The 14,626-nt window shown below is 42.9% G+C and overlaps 1 protein-coding gene across 1 annotated transcript in view; it reads left to right on the top strand.

Annotated features, from left to right (window-relative positions):
• The window catches only part of PTPRT (protein tyrosine phosphatase receptor type T), a 416,079-nt gene that overhangs the window by 357,474 nt on the left and 43,979 nt on the right, over positions 1 to 14,626 (top strand). The window contains exons 17-19 of the mRNA XM_085079316.1: positions 444 to 592; positions 6,387 to 6,464; positions 6,665 to 6,700. Of these exons, the coding sequence (XP_084935442.1) occupies positions 444 to 592; positions 6,387 to 6,464; positions 6,665 to 6,700 (263 nt within the window). The remainder of the gene's footprint in view (positions 1 to 443; positions 593 to 6,386; positions 6,465 to 6,664; positions 6,701 to 14,626) is intronic.

The following is a 14,626-nucleotide window of genomic DNA, read 5'->3' as shown; positions in this document are numbered from 1 at the left end:
TGCAGGTCACCCAGAGCCAGGTGCCACAGTCCCCTGGAGCACTCAGGGATGGATGCAGATGTCCTGGTCCCTAACAGGACAGTCCCCACACTGAGCTGTGCTCCATCCCCGAGCCCTCTGCTCCTCCTGGGTACCCACCGAGGGGCTGCAGCTATTCCACCCTCCCCAAGCTGAGGTAGCACTCCCACTGCTGGGGTGATGCAGGGTTGTGCCAGATGAGTGGCTGGGAGGGCCAGCCAAGCTCACAGACTGATAAATATCCCCATATTCACCGTGCTCCACAAGCAGCACTAAAGAGCTGTGGGGTTTCCTCGCGTGTGGTTTGGCACATGCCCTGCATGTCTGACCAAGTGGGATGATTCTGTCAGAATGTTTTACCACTGCTTTGCTTTTCACGAGGGCAAACTGACCTTGCTTTCTCCCCTCTCCAAACCACCCCAAAGGAAGCTAGCCAAGAAGCAGAAGGAGACTCAGACCAGCACGCAGAGGGAGATGGGTCCCGTGGCTACTTCTGACAAGACCTCCACCAAACTCAGTGCTGTTCACAATGAAGAAGCTTTTTCTTCCAGCTGCCAAGATGTTAATGGATTCAGTAAGTTTAACTTGCTTGCAATGGATATGACCCCCTTGGAGAGCTCTAGGTTCTTAAAAGGACCTATTCCTATGGGCACAATGTTGAGGAGTTAGGAATGGCAGTGATGGAGATCATTGCAAAAGCTCCATAGAAATCTGGAATGTCTCTGACACTGCCCCTGATTTAACTGCCAGACAGAGGGAGAGCATTCCTTTGGGTCCAAATCTACTGAGAATAATTGATGAAGTCTGTTCTAATAACTGCATCCGAAAAAGAGGTGCATGTTTATTTGTTGTTAAGAAATAACTTTTCCTTTGTGAGTAGAAGAGTCAAATCACTCAGCTGACTTGTAGGATGAAGTAACATTTTCTGTATGAAACTGTTATGAAAGAAGGGTTGGTCTCCTGGCTGGAGAACTGGAATGGAAAGACAGCATTTTTTCCTTTGTCTGTGTCCTCAGTTTATCCTCCACACGGGTTCAGTAAAACTGCTCTTAGCTAACACTTGTAAACCCCTCTGACCTCTGTAGCTAAAAGAGTTTTGTGGGTAAAGCAGCACCAAGTCCGACTTTAGCCTCACTAGATCCAGGTTGAGTGCATGGTGGATTGCATGGTGGATTTGTAAACTTCTTTCGTATTAAATAAATTTAAACTTAGACACTATGGGCATGTCACTCCTTCTTTTGACACTCAGCCTGTTAGTTTGGACAGGGATCAACTCTAAAACTCAAGTGTCTACTAAAAGTCTTTATTCAGCATCTCTAGTGAAGGGGTTTTTCCCCAGATTACTAAAATGGAAGTGCTCATGGTACAAAATGTGTTTTATCATTGAAACCTCCCCTTGTAATCTCAAATCGAGTGGGACAGGTTGAGTGAATTCTTCCTTTCCCTCTCTCTGCAGGTCATGGCAAATTCCATCTGCATGTGCTGCTACTGCCACTTTGTGTAACACACCTGTGAGATGGATAAATAGGTGCTTGGGACAGCCAGGGCTGGCAGGGAACACTTTGCTCTGATATTAAATTGACTTCAGCCAAGATCTAATTTTCTCAGGTGCTGAGTAGCTCTGTCTCCTAAGGAGGCAGCAGGAGTTGTCTGGGGTTCATGTCTTTGAAAGCCAGGAGAGCAGCAGAGAGCTTTGTGACAGACATCCCTGCAATGTGTGGGGAAAATTGAGTATTTAACACTTCCCTCAGAATCTGGATTTCTAAAAGTTTGGGGATTCTTTTTCCAACCAGAAAATTAGAAAAGAGACAAGCTTGAAATGTGACCTCATTTCCCTCCCCCCATCGTGGTATTTTGACAGATTAATTAAAACAGCTTAGTCATTTTCTTGAAATGGCAACTATAGAAAATATGGTTACAAGTTTCGTAAAGAAACATCACTCCATGTTTTCAATTTTTTTAATCAGTTAGACCTTTACTTGTCTGACATCTCTGCAGATTTTATCACTGCCTCCCCCTACAACCTGAGTCAGTCATGGGTGGATTCTTTCCTTTTTTTCCCTCTTTATGTCAATGAGAAAGCATTATCAATAAACCTTCATGATTTCTCCAAATTTTTTACTGCCAAGTCCAGGATGCTGAGGTGTTGGAGGTAAGTTCTGTGCAGTAGTGTGCACACACTGATACAGGAATTTTATGGGTAGAAGAATTTAAAAAAAAAAAAAAATTCCTTAATAGAGTTTAATACTTGTGGGTTCTATACAGGCCAACTTTGGAATAACATAATAGGATTAGTTCTTAACCTTCCTGCTAACTAATAGAGTTTTACAGGGTTTATCCACCAGAGCTGTTGAAATCAACTGTCTTAAGCAGCAGTCAGATTCCTTCTTAATTTTTTTTGGGTTTTTTTTTGCCTGCTAACAGTAAACAGCATTTAGAGTTGCCATTTAGGGCAGTCACCCTCTCCATCCTGCCCCTCAGCTGTGGGACCTGAGCTGGAAATGCCCCTTCTCCTTTTGGAACAAGAGTCCACCAAGAGAAGCAAAGTGTTTTCAGTGCCAGGATCATCCTGCCAGCTCACCAAAGCAATCAAACAGAGCAAGACATCTTGCTAATTAGGATCCCTCAGTTACTGAATGTCTTGCAGACAGGTTTACCTGCAGAATACAGGGTGCTTGTGTCCTTGACTCCAGTTTTTACTTTCTGTCACACAAATTTCGATAGCTTTTCAGACAGAACAAATTCAATGAATCCCTATAGAAGCTTTTATCTTCCCATAGTCTCTCCAACTGGCCACTGGTTTTCTCCTGGGAGAGATCTGTCCATCCTCCTGCTGCTGCTTACCCCATCTCCCTGCCCTTTCACCAGAAGGCACTACTTTTTTAAAATCAGATTTAAACATTTCACTCCCCAGGCTGCTGCCTGATGCTCTGCACCATGAAGGAGATGACAAATGAACAGTTCCCCTCCTGCTTCTCAGCCCCTTGTTTGCTGTTGAGGCATCAAGACCTCAGGTCTGGCTGGAAAGTGGGAGACAATTGGGCATTTATCTTTTGCTGGCCCAAAGCAAAGCCCTTCATCCCTCTTTCCATTTCACAGTGTTAGTTGCTATCCTGGCAGGATTCTCACTGATAGTTACAGGTGTTGAAGAGATTTTTTGTACTCAATCTCTGTCTCCCACACTGTAAAGAATCAGGGAAAATGTTTGCTGAAACATAGATTAGTCCATGGCTGTTCCAGCTGTCTGCTTTTACTCATGGATTATGAACAACCATAGTTCATTTTCTCAAAATATCTTGGTTTTTAAGAGATAAAACCAGATCCTAACTCCATGGAAGGCAGCTGATGGCCCTGGCAGAGGTTGAGCTGCTCCCTGGTGTGTAGGAATGCTGGGAAGCAGCACAGTCACATTGTGGACATTGGCTCAGGGCAGGGTTAAAGGAGATGGGAAATGGGAGACAAAGTGGACCTAATTCTTCCCCCAGTGTGTGCACTGCCCACAGAGGTGTGCAGGGAGTGTCAGCAGGCAGGAATCCTGTGGGGTTTGGCAGGGATGGGAGAAGCAGCCCTGGATCAGCTCAGCAGGGATGCACTGACTCTGTGCTCTGCACAGAGGAACTGCTCCTCTGGCCTTGCTGTGCTCAAATGCCATGGACCAGGAGAATTCCCTGTCCCAGCAGAGTCATCCTGGCATCCTTGCAGGGGTTCTGGCAGGAGCTGTTTGATTCTGAGGATTTAACCCCTTAAGATGCAGCCAGTTTTGCTGGAGACTGATTGATTAAGGTGTGTTTAACCCTTGTGACATCTCAGTTTGGGGGGTGACAGCTCTGCAGACACCCTTGGGAGGGAAACTGGTACAGATGAAGTCAGTGGCTTTGATGTTACAGGCAGAGAGCATTTTGGAAGTGGGGGAACTGAATTCTACAATAGTAACCACTTTTCTAAGCTACCAAATCAGTGGGATTTTACTTATGAGACCAAAAACAGGAGAGGGAGAGGTAGGCAAGTGGCACTCAGGGTTTAAAGGATCCCTTTGAACCAAGAAACATTGAAATTCACACTTTTCCTGCATGTTTTTGTGATGAGCAAGATGTAAAGGTCTTTAGATTTGCTCTAAGTCACAGAAGAAAAATACAGAAAGATGTAGTTTTTGCTTCTACCCCATGGATAATTTTCCCTTGTAATAGGCTGCCTGCTAAATGCAGCAACATGAGATCCTTTAGTAAAAAAAAAAAAAAAAAAAAAAAAAATCCTAATTTCAAAATAAAAGACTAAACCACATTTTAGCAAAGACATAAAAGGAAAATAAACTAAATTCCCTTTTACTGGCTTTCATGGGATTCTTGTGGGGTTTGCTAGTTTAGAAAACATTGTAAAAATGAAAGAATAATTTTCAGAATAGGAAGGAGCCTTCACCACTGTGCATGACTGGAGGGATCTGTGTGGCCTCACGTGCCACTCCAGGGAGCACAAAGAGAATTTTTAATGAAGTCTTAATCTCTACCCTGATGTGAAATCCTCTCTGGACGTGTTTCCTTTGATTGCAGACCCGAGTGCTTGTAAGAAATGCTAGTTAGGCAGCAGCCCTGTGTACACATCTCATTATACAAGCCCCTACCTGACTGATTTCAGGAATAAGTTCTCCAAAGTTTTAAGAAACTTGTGTTTTGTGTTTGTGGGGTTTTTTTGTCTGTTTGTTTTGGTTTTTCATTTGTTTTGGTTTGGGGTTTTGCTTGCTTTCAGTTTTGTTCTTTTGGTTTGGTTTGGGTTTTTTCCCTCCTTTTTAATCTGAATCTAGCAGTAATCTCCCTGTGTCACAAGCACAGCTCATTTCATACACCTCAGCTGGTTACATTTTTAATCAAACTCGCTGACCTGAGGTGTTTATCTGGAGTAATTCATCCCCAGCAGTTCTGGAAAGGCATTATGACCCTATGAGTCCTTTTATACCCCCAAATGCCAGAAAACTGAGTCCTGCTCCAAACCCTGAGTGTTGATTCTGACACTGTACAAACCAATTGCTCTGTCCAGATCTTATTTCATGGATCTCCAAATGTGGCCACATTTTAAGTGTGGTAAGAGAAAGGCTGATTTAGGCTGACAAACAGCAGGGAAGTGTCAGAAGCCCCAAAGCAGAAGAACTTTGTGACTGAGGGCAGCTGGGACAGAGCTCCAGCAGACCAAGCTGTGAGGAATTTGATTGTTTTGAAGTCATGTAACCCTGAAGATATGGTGGGACAATGCAGAATGAGAGTGAGTTCATTTACTAGGTGATTATAAACTTTCAGGAGGTAATTCTGACTTTATGAAACTCCCTAGAGCAGTGACTTCTTTGGTTTTCCCCACAGAATAACTTAGAATTTTTAAGCGATGTTTGCTCCAGAGATACAAAAAATTGCTTCTGAAATTACTTTGATGTACACTGAGTTTTATCTACTTCCATTGGGCTATGGAATAGCTTTTCCTGTGTTATCTGTTGTCATCTTTCTGATGTACTGAGATTTGTATTAGCTTGTTTCCCAACATTCTGAGGAGGAGATAAATAAATGCCTGTAACTCTGAGAGTGAATGCAGAGTGATAACAAAAGAATATGCCTTCAAAAGTGATGGATTACCATAAGAATGTACATGTTTGCTATTGTAGGTAGAAACCAGCCTCATACATTTACTATCAAGACAAGAATCTACCTCGAAGATGTTGAGCCCTTCCTTCTTTCCAAAAAAAAAAAATTGATTAATATGGAAATACTTGATTTGATTAGTATGGAAATTTGTGGATTCTTGTCCAGAGAAAGCTAATGCTGTAATGGGAGAAGGCAAGGATGCTTGTCTTGGTGAAAAAACTCACACGGGGAAAAAATTATAGGATTTGCTATGAACAGTCCTGGGTTGAAGAACAAATCCCTTGTAATGTTTTAACCAAAAAGTTGCTACCCCACTAGTGCATTTTTGTATTTAAGTAGATTTATTTTGCTGTCAAAACTGATTGTCTGTAGCTTGTATTTTGGGGGTCATTTTTGAGGAATTTTCTCCTAGAGACAAAACCCTAAGTTTGCTCCTTTGTTTTAAAAAAAGAACATTTAGAATACAGACCTATGAATGTAGCTCTCTGTGTATCCTATTTAGGAACACATTGATTTACAGTAACTATAATACTATATTTGGGGTCTGGAGTGCTTATATTAAAGAAAATCCATCATGATGACAATGTAATAAATGTAATATGCATGTTGAAATGAAAAATATAATTCATTTTGATAAGCCTTATATATCCCATATTACTGTGTTCTTTGAGGAACATTCTCCCTGTTCTCTTTCTCTCTCTTAATATATGTCTAAAGTCTTTTCCTTATGTCTTTCCTACCTAGCATCACCCTCTCCTTGTTCATTTTCTGTCCAAAGCAAAACCCTTCAGAGCAAATCTATGTTGAATTCCTACTACTCAGGTACTAGTGCCAGACTTTTCTTTCATTCCTAAATTTCCTTTGCTTTTGTACGTTTCCCAATATGACCTGTAGACTGAGGCTTGTGAGTGTGAGACACAGCTAACCTTGTTTTCATTCTCTGTAACTTCTCTTCTCCCGTTGCCCCCCTGTTGATTTGCACTGTTCCGTGTCGTGTGGCTGAACGGAATTCCATCTCAAAGTCTCATCAGACACCGTCCCATCGACCACGCTGTTAGGTAAGAGCACAGGTATGGCGAGCTGGAGAGCAAACACACTCTCTGTGTCATGAAAATAACCTGCAGAGAGCACTGTGAAGCGTTTTGCTTCCGAAATCTGAATTAATCCCGTGGTCAAGTGTTTATTGGAAAACTTTGGTTTCGCTTGTATTTTGTTGTTGTTATTAATTGATTTTTAATTTATTTTTTTTAAAGGAAAGAAAAATTCAAAAATTAAGGTTTAGTCTTAAGGTTTTATTCTTTCAGGTATTTGTTTTTGTGACTGAGGTTTGGGGCTCTGGGCCACATTGCCACAGGCTGCCTTGCCTTAGGCTTAGTTGTGACTCGTGCAGCTGACAGAGCCACACAACAGTTTGGGTCAGAAGGGATCTTTACAGACCATCCAGTCCAGTCCCCTGCCATGGGCAAGGACACTTTCCAGTAGCCCAGGTTGCTCAGAGCCCCATCCAACCTGACCTGTAAAGTTTCCAGGGATGGGGCATCTTCCACCCCTCTGTCCAACCTGTGCCAGTGCCTCACCACCCTTTTTATAAAAAGTTTCTTCCTTATATCTTGTCTGAATTGCCCTCTTTTTGTTTAAAACCATCTCATCTGTGCTGTGTGTGATGCTCAGCTGTACCTGCCTCAGTCTTGCAAGTTTAGATGAGGATTTGCATGTCTAAAGCAGGTAGGAGCCTACAGTTTTTGGGTGAAGTTGCATGTATAAAGGTTATTTGGAGAAATTCCTGGCTGGGTTTTGGGAAGCAGCTCCACCTGATTCTGTGTGTGCTGAGAGTTAAATGCTATAACTTTTAGGTTTGGGTTTGAGAGGATAACAAAAAGGCAGGTCCTGAGAGGCAGAGGCTGTTCTGTGGCTGTATTAAAGATCAGAAATTCTTTCCCTGGGAGGGTGCTGAGGCCCTGGCATAGGGTGCCCAGAGAAGCTGTGGCTGCCCCTGGATCCCTGGCAGTGTCCAAGGCCAGGCTGGACAGGGCTTGGAGCAACCTGGGACAGTGGCAGGTGTGCCTGTCCACAGCAGGGGACCAGAACTAGATGGTCTTTAAGTTCCTTTGCCACCTGAAACTTTCTGATTCCATGATCTATGAATTCCTCCACTGCAAAGCAGAAAGATGATGTGTGGCTGATCAGAATTTAGCCAGTGGGATTTATCTCTTTGGATTATCTACAGTAAATGTTCCTTGCATTTAGACACAGCATAGACACAGCAATCTACTGTGACTGCTTTAAACATCACTCAGAACACGTGGAAGGGACACAGTTAGACCAGGAAAAAATGACAACCTGTGGCTGTTCCTTGGTTTACAGCCTGACAGCCTGGGCACAGGGGCTTGGAGGAGCTGCCACAACACACCCACCCACCCTGCTGTCTGTCAGAATGCTGATGGCACAGAATGAGGCCTCTCCATGGGGTGGGGAAGGAAAGGAGTCCTTTTTCCAGGAGGTTTGTTCTCATTTCCCAGAGATTCAGTGCTGTCCACTGAAAAGCCTCCAGGCAGGTTTCTCCTTTGGCTGTACTTCAGAAACAAAGCCCTGACCTGGTGGAAGATGTCAGACTCCTCTCAGGCTGGCATTTGGCATCTGGGAAACCCTGGCCATCATTTGGGGGATGTTTTCCCCACCTGATGGAATGAAGGTGTGAAATGCACACTTGGTGACATGAAGCTCAAGGAGCAATGAACAGGTTTGCTCTGTGCTTCTCATGGCAAAGCAAAAGCCAAAAACAAGCCCCCAAAACTTTTAAAATCCCTAATTTTACAGAGGAAAAATAGGAAGCAGGAATCTAACCAGTCTCATGCTTAAGTATTCAAAACTATTTTAAATTTCTACTAAGCACTATATCTGAGTAAGGATTGATATCCCTGTTTTACACATGGGAAGTTAAGTACAGAGCACTTTGAAGACATGAATTACACAGACTGCTCACCAGCCCAGTTCCACCTGAATTTAACAACCTGTGAAACAGCCCCTGACATTGGAGAAATTTCTATCTTGTGACTTGAAGACAAATTAAAACCTTGGAGTTCTGGTTTCTCAGACAAATTCATCAGACATTGGATGTTGCTGTAGGAGCAAAATAAGTTTAATTTTTGATGTTTATTAATATTAATTCCCAGGGAAGAAAAACATATCTTAAAAAGGGCATCAGTCATTCCACTACCAATATCTGTCTTTGGGCACTAACTGCAGTTCAGTACTATTTGTTCCCATCTATTATGCCTTCTGCTAATAAATGTTCTATATCTGCAGTATTGCATGGCTCCCTGGGCTTGGCTGGGACATGATTTGTTGATAGTAAGGTACAGGGGATTTGGGATTTGCCTCTATCCCATTCCTGATTAACACTTTTTTATGTAATGCACATTTTTAGTGAAGCCATTTTCTCCTCCAGTTGTGGACAGCTCTGGATTTTAAATGTTTTGCTCCAATATCTTCACTAGAGGAGTGAATTTCTGATACTAAAAAATAAATGAGGTAGATTTCCGATTGAAGATGAGGTAGAACAACCCTAGGGATTATTTGGGAGAAAATATTCACATCAAGTAGCTCTTGGAGATGTTCAGGAGATCTCACCAGGGTCTCTTCAGGGGAACCAGAATGTCCTTGCCTGGCATCCATGAACATCTAGCAGTAGGAAAGGACAATTAGCCTGTTCTTATTTCAGCTGCTCATGAGGATCCTCACCAGAGTCACTGCACTCCAGAGAGGATGAGAACTGCAGTGCCTTGCAGCTCCTTGCAGATGGGCAGAACAAGCAGAGAGAGCTCTCTGTCACAAAGCCTCACACAAAAACTGCCTGTGCTTAGAAAGACATAGAAACTTCCCCTGGATTTCACTCTTCTGTAGCTTTTTCCCCCATCCCTAATCAGTCTGCTGTCAGTAAATCCCCAGCCTAGTTTGAATAACTCAAGGATGTTAAGCCAGTATTGCTGCTTTAGCAAGTGCCACCGTCGCTGACTTTTTAAATTGTGCAATGAGTTATTTTTATGCAATGGAAGCTCAAAAATCAATGGCTTGACCTGTTCAGATGTATCAGAATCCTCCTAGGCCATGCCAGCCTCTAATAAGGAGCTGTGGGAGAAGTTTTCCCAGCACTTCCCTGTGCTAAGGTTGGCCAAGAGCAGAAGGAGCAACAGAGGTGCAGACGTTGTAGGCTGAGCCTTGAGCTGAATTTCTCTGCCATTTCTTCCTGCCTACAGAACTGGAAAACTCTTTCTTCCAGTCTTTAGTGGCTTCTGGGTTCAAAACAATGCTGTTTTGAAGTTTCCAATAGCTTTTCAGCTGTAACTGAATTGCTCTGAAAGGTGGATTAACCCAGCAGCCTCTTTTCACTGAGGAGACAAAGAGAGATTTGGCTTGGTGAGGTTCACACATCTGGAGAGCTGCATTGTTCCATTTGTACCAAACAGTCCCACATCATTGCCAGCCTCACAAAAGCATCTTCTTTGCACCTTCGACAGTGTTTTCTTCTATGTTAACTGATGAAAAAAAAAAAAAGTAATAGTTTTTATAAGATTAGAGTACTCTTATGGAAGAATACTTACTTACATAATATTAGAATACTTACTGTCTTATATACTTACTTATATCATATTAGAATACTCTAATATTCTTATTAAAATACTCTTATAAGATTAGAATACCCTTATGCTTGGTGTTAACCAAGCAATTCTTGCAAAGTTCTGGAATCTACAGAAAATTATTTACTTTAAAAAAAAATTATGGAAATGTGGCTTCTTCATAGGCTTTGAAATGAAAGGTGCAGCCTCTTCTCCCTGCCAATCCTGCTATCAAAAGGCTTTGTTAAGGAATGTGCCCTTTCAGAGCTCAGTTGGTATCATTAGATAGATGATGTTTTGCCTTTGGTTTGCCATAGCACTCTCAGTATTGTAGATAGAACATTAGAGGTGGATATTTATCATATAATAAAGCCTTGACGCACACGAGAAAGCAAATTATTTTTCATCTTGCACCATATCCCTGGTGTAAGGGAAAGAGGTATTAGCCATGCTCTAGTCATCCTCAGAAAGTGTCAAAGAATTGACAACCCTTGCTCTAGTGTGGAGAGACTGGCTCTGTGTGTAATTAAATCCATCACAAACACCACTCAAAACATAATTTATTTTGTGCAAAGGGTGTCGTATCGCATCTTATCACTTGCCAAGGCTAAGAGAATAAAAATATAAGCAGATGTGATAGGCCTGTCATCTCAGACACAGGAGGAATTTGTGGACATTACAGCAAAAGTTTTGAGAGAAGCTTCTCCACATGTGGAAGATGACACAGCAGTGCAGCTTTGCTTTCAGTTGTCAGAGGCATGGCTGAGTTTTCTGGTCAGGAGGCAATGGCATATTCTGTGTCCAGATATCCATTTCTCAGACTAATCATGTTTTCAAAACAAATGATCTCTATAAAAGCATCTAAAGCTTTAATCCCCAGGGGTGCTCTGCATGAGCAGGAGTGCTCCCAGCAGCTTTACTGGGATGTGGCTCAGGGCTCTGATCATTCAGAGCCACTTACAGTCTGGCAATCTAATTTCTCAGTTTCTCTTCATCTTATCTGTGACATTTATGGAGAAGTTCATCAGTTTTTCTCTGAAGGGAAACATATTTATTTTACTTGTCTGAGTAGCACAGAAGTGCAGAACACAAGGTGGTGCAGCAGCAGGCAAGGAACAATAACTCACTATCAGGGCTGCTCCTCAAATGGGGGAAATTCCACCCAAGTGACCTCTGCTCCAGCTCCTCTCTGCTTGCTGGACTCTGCTACTTCTTGGCACAATGAGACCTCAGAGCTGAATTCAGCAAGTTCATGGTTATTTCTCCAGCAAAGAGTCATAAATACCATTTCATATGAAGGGAGAATTTGCGAATATGTGAAGCCAATGTTGTTAAATTTGCTTATCTGCAGTTACACACTAAACACATGAACTACCTGAAGAGTTTCCCAAACATCCAAATTATGTGAGAGCCAGGGAATCATTAATTTACTGTTTTCTACAAAATTTCAGGGTATTCTGTGAACTCTCATGCTGATCACAAAATGATTTGGTTTGGAAGGGACCTTAAAGCTCATCTCCTTTCACCCCTGCCATGGCAGGGACACCTTCCACTGTCCCAGGTTGCTCCAAGCCCTGTCCAACCTGGCCTTGGACACTGCCAGGGATCCAGGGGGCTCATGAAGATGGCAGCTTCCAGAAATGAAAACATCTGAGGTGGCAAAGGACATCTCAGCATGCAGAGTCAGTGTTGCACTGAAAAGGGTTAACAAACAGACAACTCACTTTGCTGTCACAAGCTGCTGATGTTAGAAACAATCCTGTCATAAACAGCATGTTCCCAGCAATGTGCAGAATACCTGCCTTATTTACAGCTGCACAAAAAGGACTGTGGAAAATTGGAAATTGCTCTAGGAAAGAGCCAGAGCCCTGAGCAGCCTGCCCTAATGAGACTTCAGAAGCTCTCAATTGATTTACTTTATCAAAGAGAAACTGAAGAAGTGATTTGATCGGTGCCTGCACGGGTCAGGATTTCAAATGCTCAGAGGGCTCTTTAATCTAACAGAAGGTATAATAAGATTCAGTGCCTGCAATCGAAGGCTAAGCAAAATCAAATTGCAATTAAGAAATGTTTAGACAGCAAGGGTAATTAACCATTGCCACAATTTTGGGGGTCAGAATAGAATCACCACCTCTTGAAATGTTTTAATTTGAATTACTTCTTGGAACGGTAGTCCATCTTTGGAATGCAGTGAAATATGGTGGTGTGTGTTTCTATCAAAAACACAAGGACACATGACTAGAATAAGATGTGAATATGAAATATTATCCAAAAAAACCCTGCTGCACTGTCCTCTACGTTAAGTATTTTCTGAGTATTAGAGTGAATTATTTCATGCAACTTTCCCATTTAAAAAAAAAAGCTATTTTCTTGTTTTGCTTTTTTTCACTGAAAACTCACCAAAGGCACACACATCTTATAGGCACTGCCAAAAATTTAGTGAAAACTCTTAGCCACTATGTCCTGCAAAGTCATCCTCATTTTTAAGGGGTTGAGGACACGTTTGTGAGAAGCGGAGAAAAGGGTCTGAGGAAAATTCCTTTGATTTGCCTTCAGTGCAACAATTAAAGCAGCAGCCTGACTTTGTTGGAATCTTTCCCAGTAAAAATGGTGCCAGAAGGAATGAGATGTGGGTTAAAGCTGCAAAGAGAAGGAAAAGCAAAGCCTGTTTGCCATCCATCCAAAGACTATTCAGGTTGACTGTCCTAGTGAGACATCAGTTTGCTGCCACCTCCCCTCCCAGCTGCATTTTGAATTGCTCACAGAATTGCTGTGAACACATCCTGAGAGGTGCCTTGGGTGAGCACCTCATTACTGTGCTTGGCTGCACACAGATGGAGAGGAACAAGGTGTTACCTGCATCAGGTTTATTAGCAGAGCATGGACACCCCAAGCTCCCCTCACACACAGCAGTTTGTCTCCAGAAAAGCCCCTCCACATTTACCTTGGCCCAGATAAAATGCTGGTGGGAGCAACAGACAGTCCACAGCTGGTGCTGCTGTTGGGGTTGGGATTTTTTTCCACCTAGCACAGGTGCCTTGCATAATGTGTTTGTCAGGGAGGAGTGCAGGAGGTGATGATGTGAACAGTTCAGCTGTGTGTCCCAGGGCTGGGAGCAGGGTGACCCACACTGTGTGATGATTTAAGCACAAACACCTGACTGGTGAGGCATGCAAAAGGTGCTGCTACACATCAGAGTTTGCATTCTTTCTTGTGAGGGGCGTGAGGCCATGCTGGCACTGATTCCCAGAGAAGCTGTGGCTGCCCCTGGATCCCTGGCAGTGTCCAAGGCCAGGTTGGAAAGGGCTTGGAGCAACCTGGGACAGTGGAAGGTCTCCATGCTCATGGCAGGGGTGGCACTGGATGGGCTTTGAGGTCCTTCCAACCCAAACCATTCTGTGTTCCACAATGTGCTGCAAAAGCTATTCCTACAATCAGTGCCATTTGTACTATTTTTTATCTCATTGATCACAGAGATCAATGTTGACCCAGTTGTCACTATGGACTGAAATACCAGAGACAGACTCCTCTTTGCTGCTCAGCACCTTCTTCCAGTCCCAGCTCCCCACCACAAATGCCTACCTTGAGGGAAGTTATTCTGGAAAGGAGGGGCTCTTCACCATTTTCCTGGCTCTCACCTCTCCCTGTGACACATCAAGAAGAGAGCCAAGTACACCAGAATTAAAGGAACTGATGAAGAGAGAAATTAGCTATTGCCTGCAAAGGAGCTGGCTGATCTGAGCTCCATTTTCCAAGTCGCCTGTGCTCTGCGTTTGCCCTGCCCGAATTAGCACCAGAACCACACATTAGTTTTAAGACTCCCTCTCGAATTGGGATCTCGTAATGTTTTTTAATTGGGGTTGATAAAAATGTGGCATTACTTGCAGGTTCCTCGGAGAAGCCAATTGTGAAATTGGGTTTGTATTAAACCCAATGATGGAAAATTAAGCATAGTACGTCTGTCGGAAATGGTCCGCGATAAAAATCTTCTCCTTTTCATTACAGGAGGTTAATAGGGAATAGGGGAGGAAAGATGCACTGGGAAAGTGAATCCAACTAGGGGAATTAATAAGCCATGAAATTCCCTCTGTTCAGAGTTCTCACACTGTCATTAGTCGGAGCATTAGAGATGATTATACAAATGCTCTGGATGTTACTCTTCCTTAAATCCCAAATTTATTCACATTTTGTATGTGAGGCTTGCTTTGCTTGAGCCATAGTTCTGTAAATCTCTGAGTGTCCTGGGAATGTGACTGTGTTTGTGAGAACCTGGGACTCAGAAACCCTGAAATTCAGGAGTCTAATCTTCAAAGCAGATGATCACTGTGCTAATTTATTTCAGAGGAGCAGGCTGTGTTCTGCATCTCT

Source organism: Lichenostomus cassidix, chromosome 20 (genome assembly GCF_008360975.1).
Source record: "Lichenostomus cassidix isolate B80296 chromosome 20, HeHo_3.0, whole genome shotgun sequence".
Lineage (NCBI taxonomy): Eukaryota > Metazoa > Chordata > Aves > Passeriformes > Meliphagidae > Lichenostomus > Lichenostomus cassidix.
This window is presented reverse-complemented; position numbering and strand designations above follow the sequence as displayed.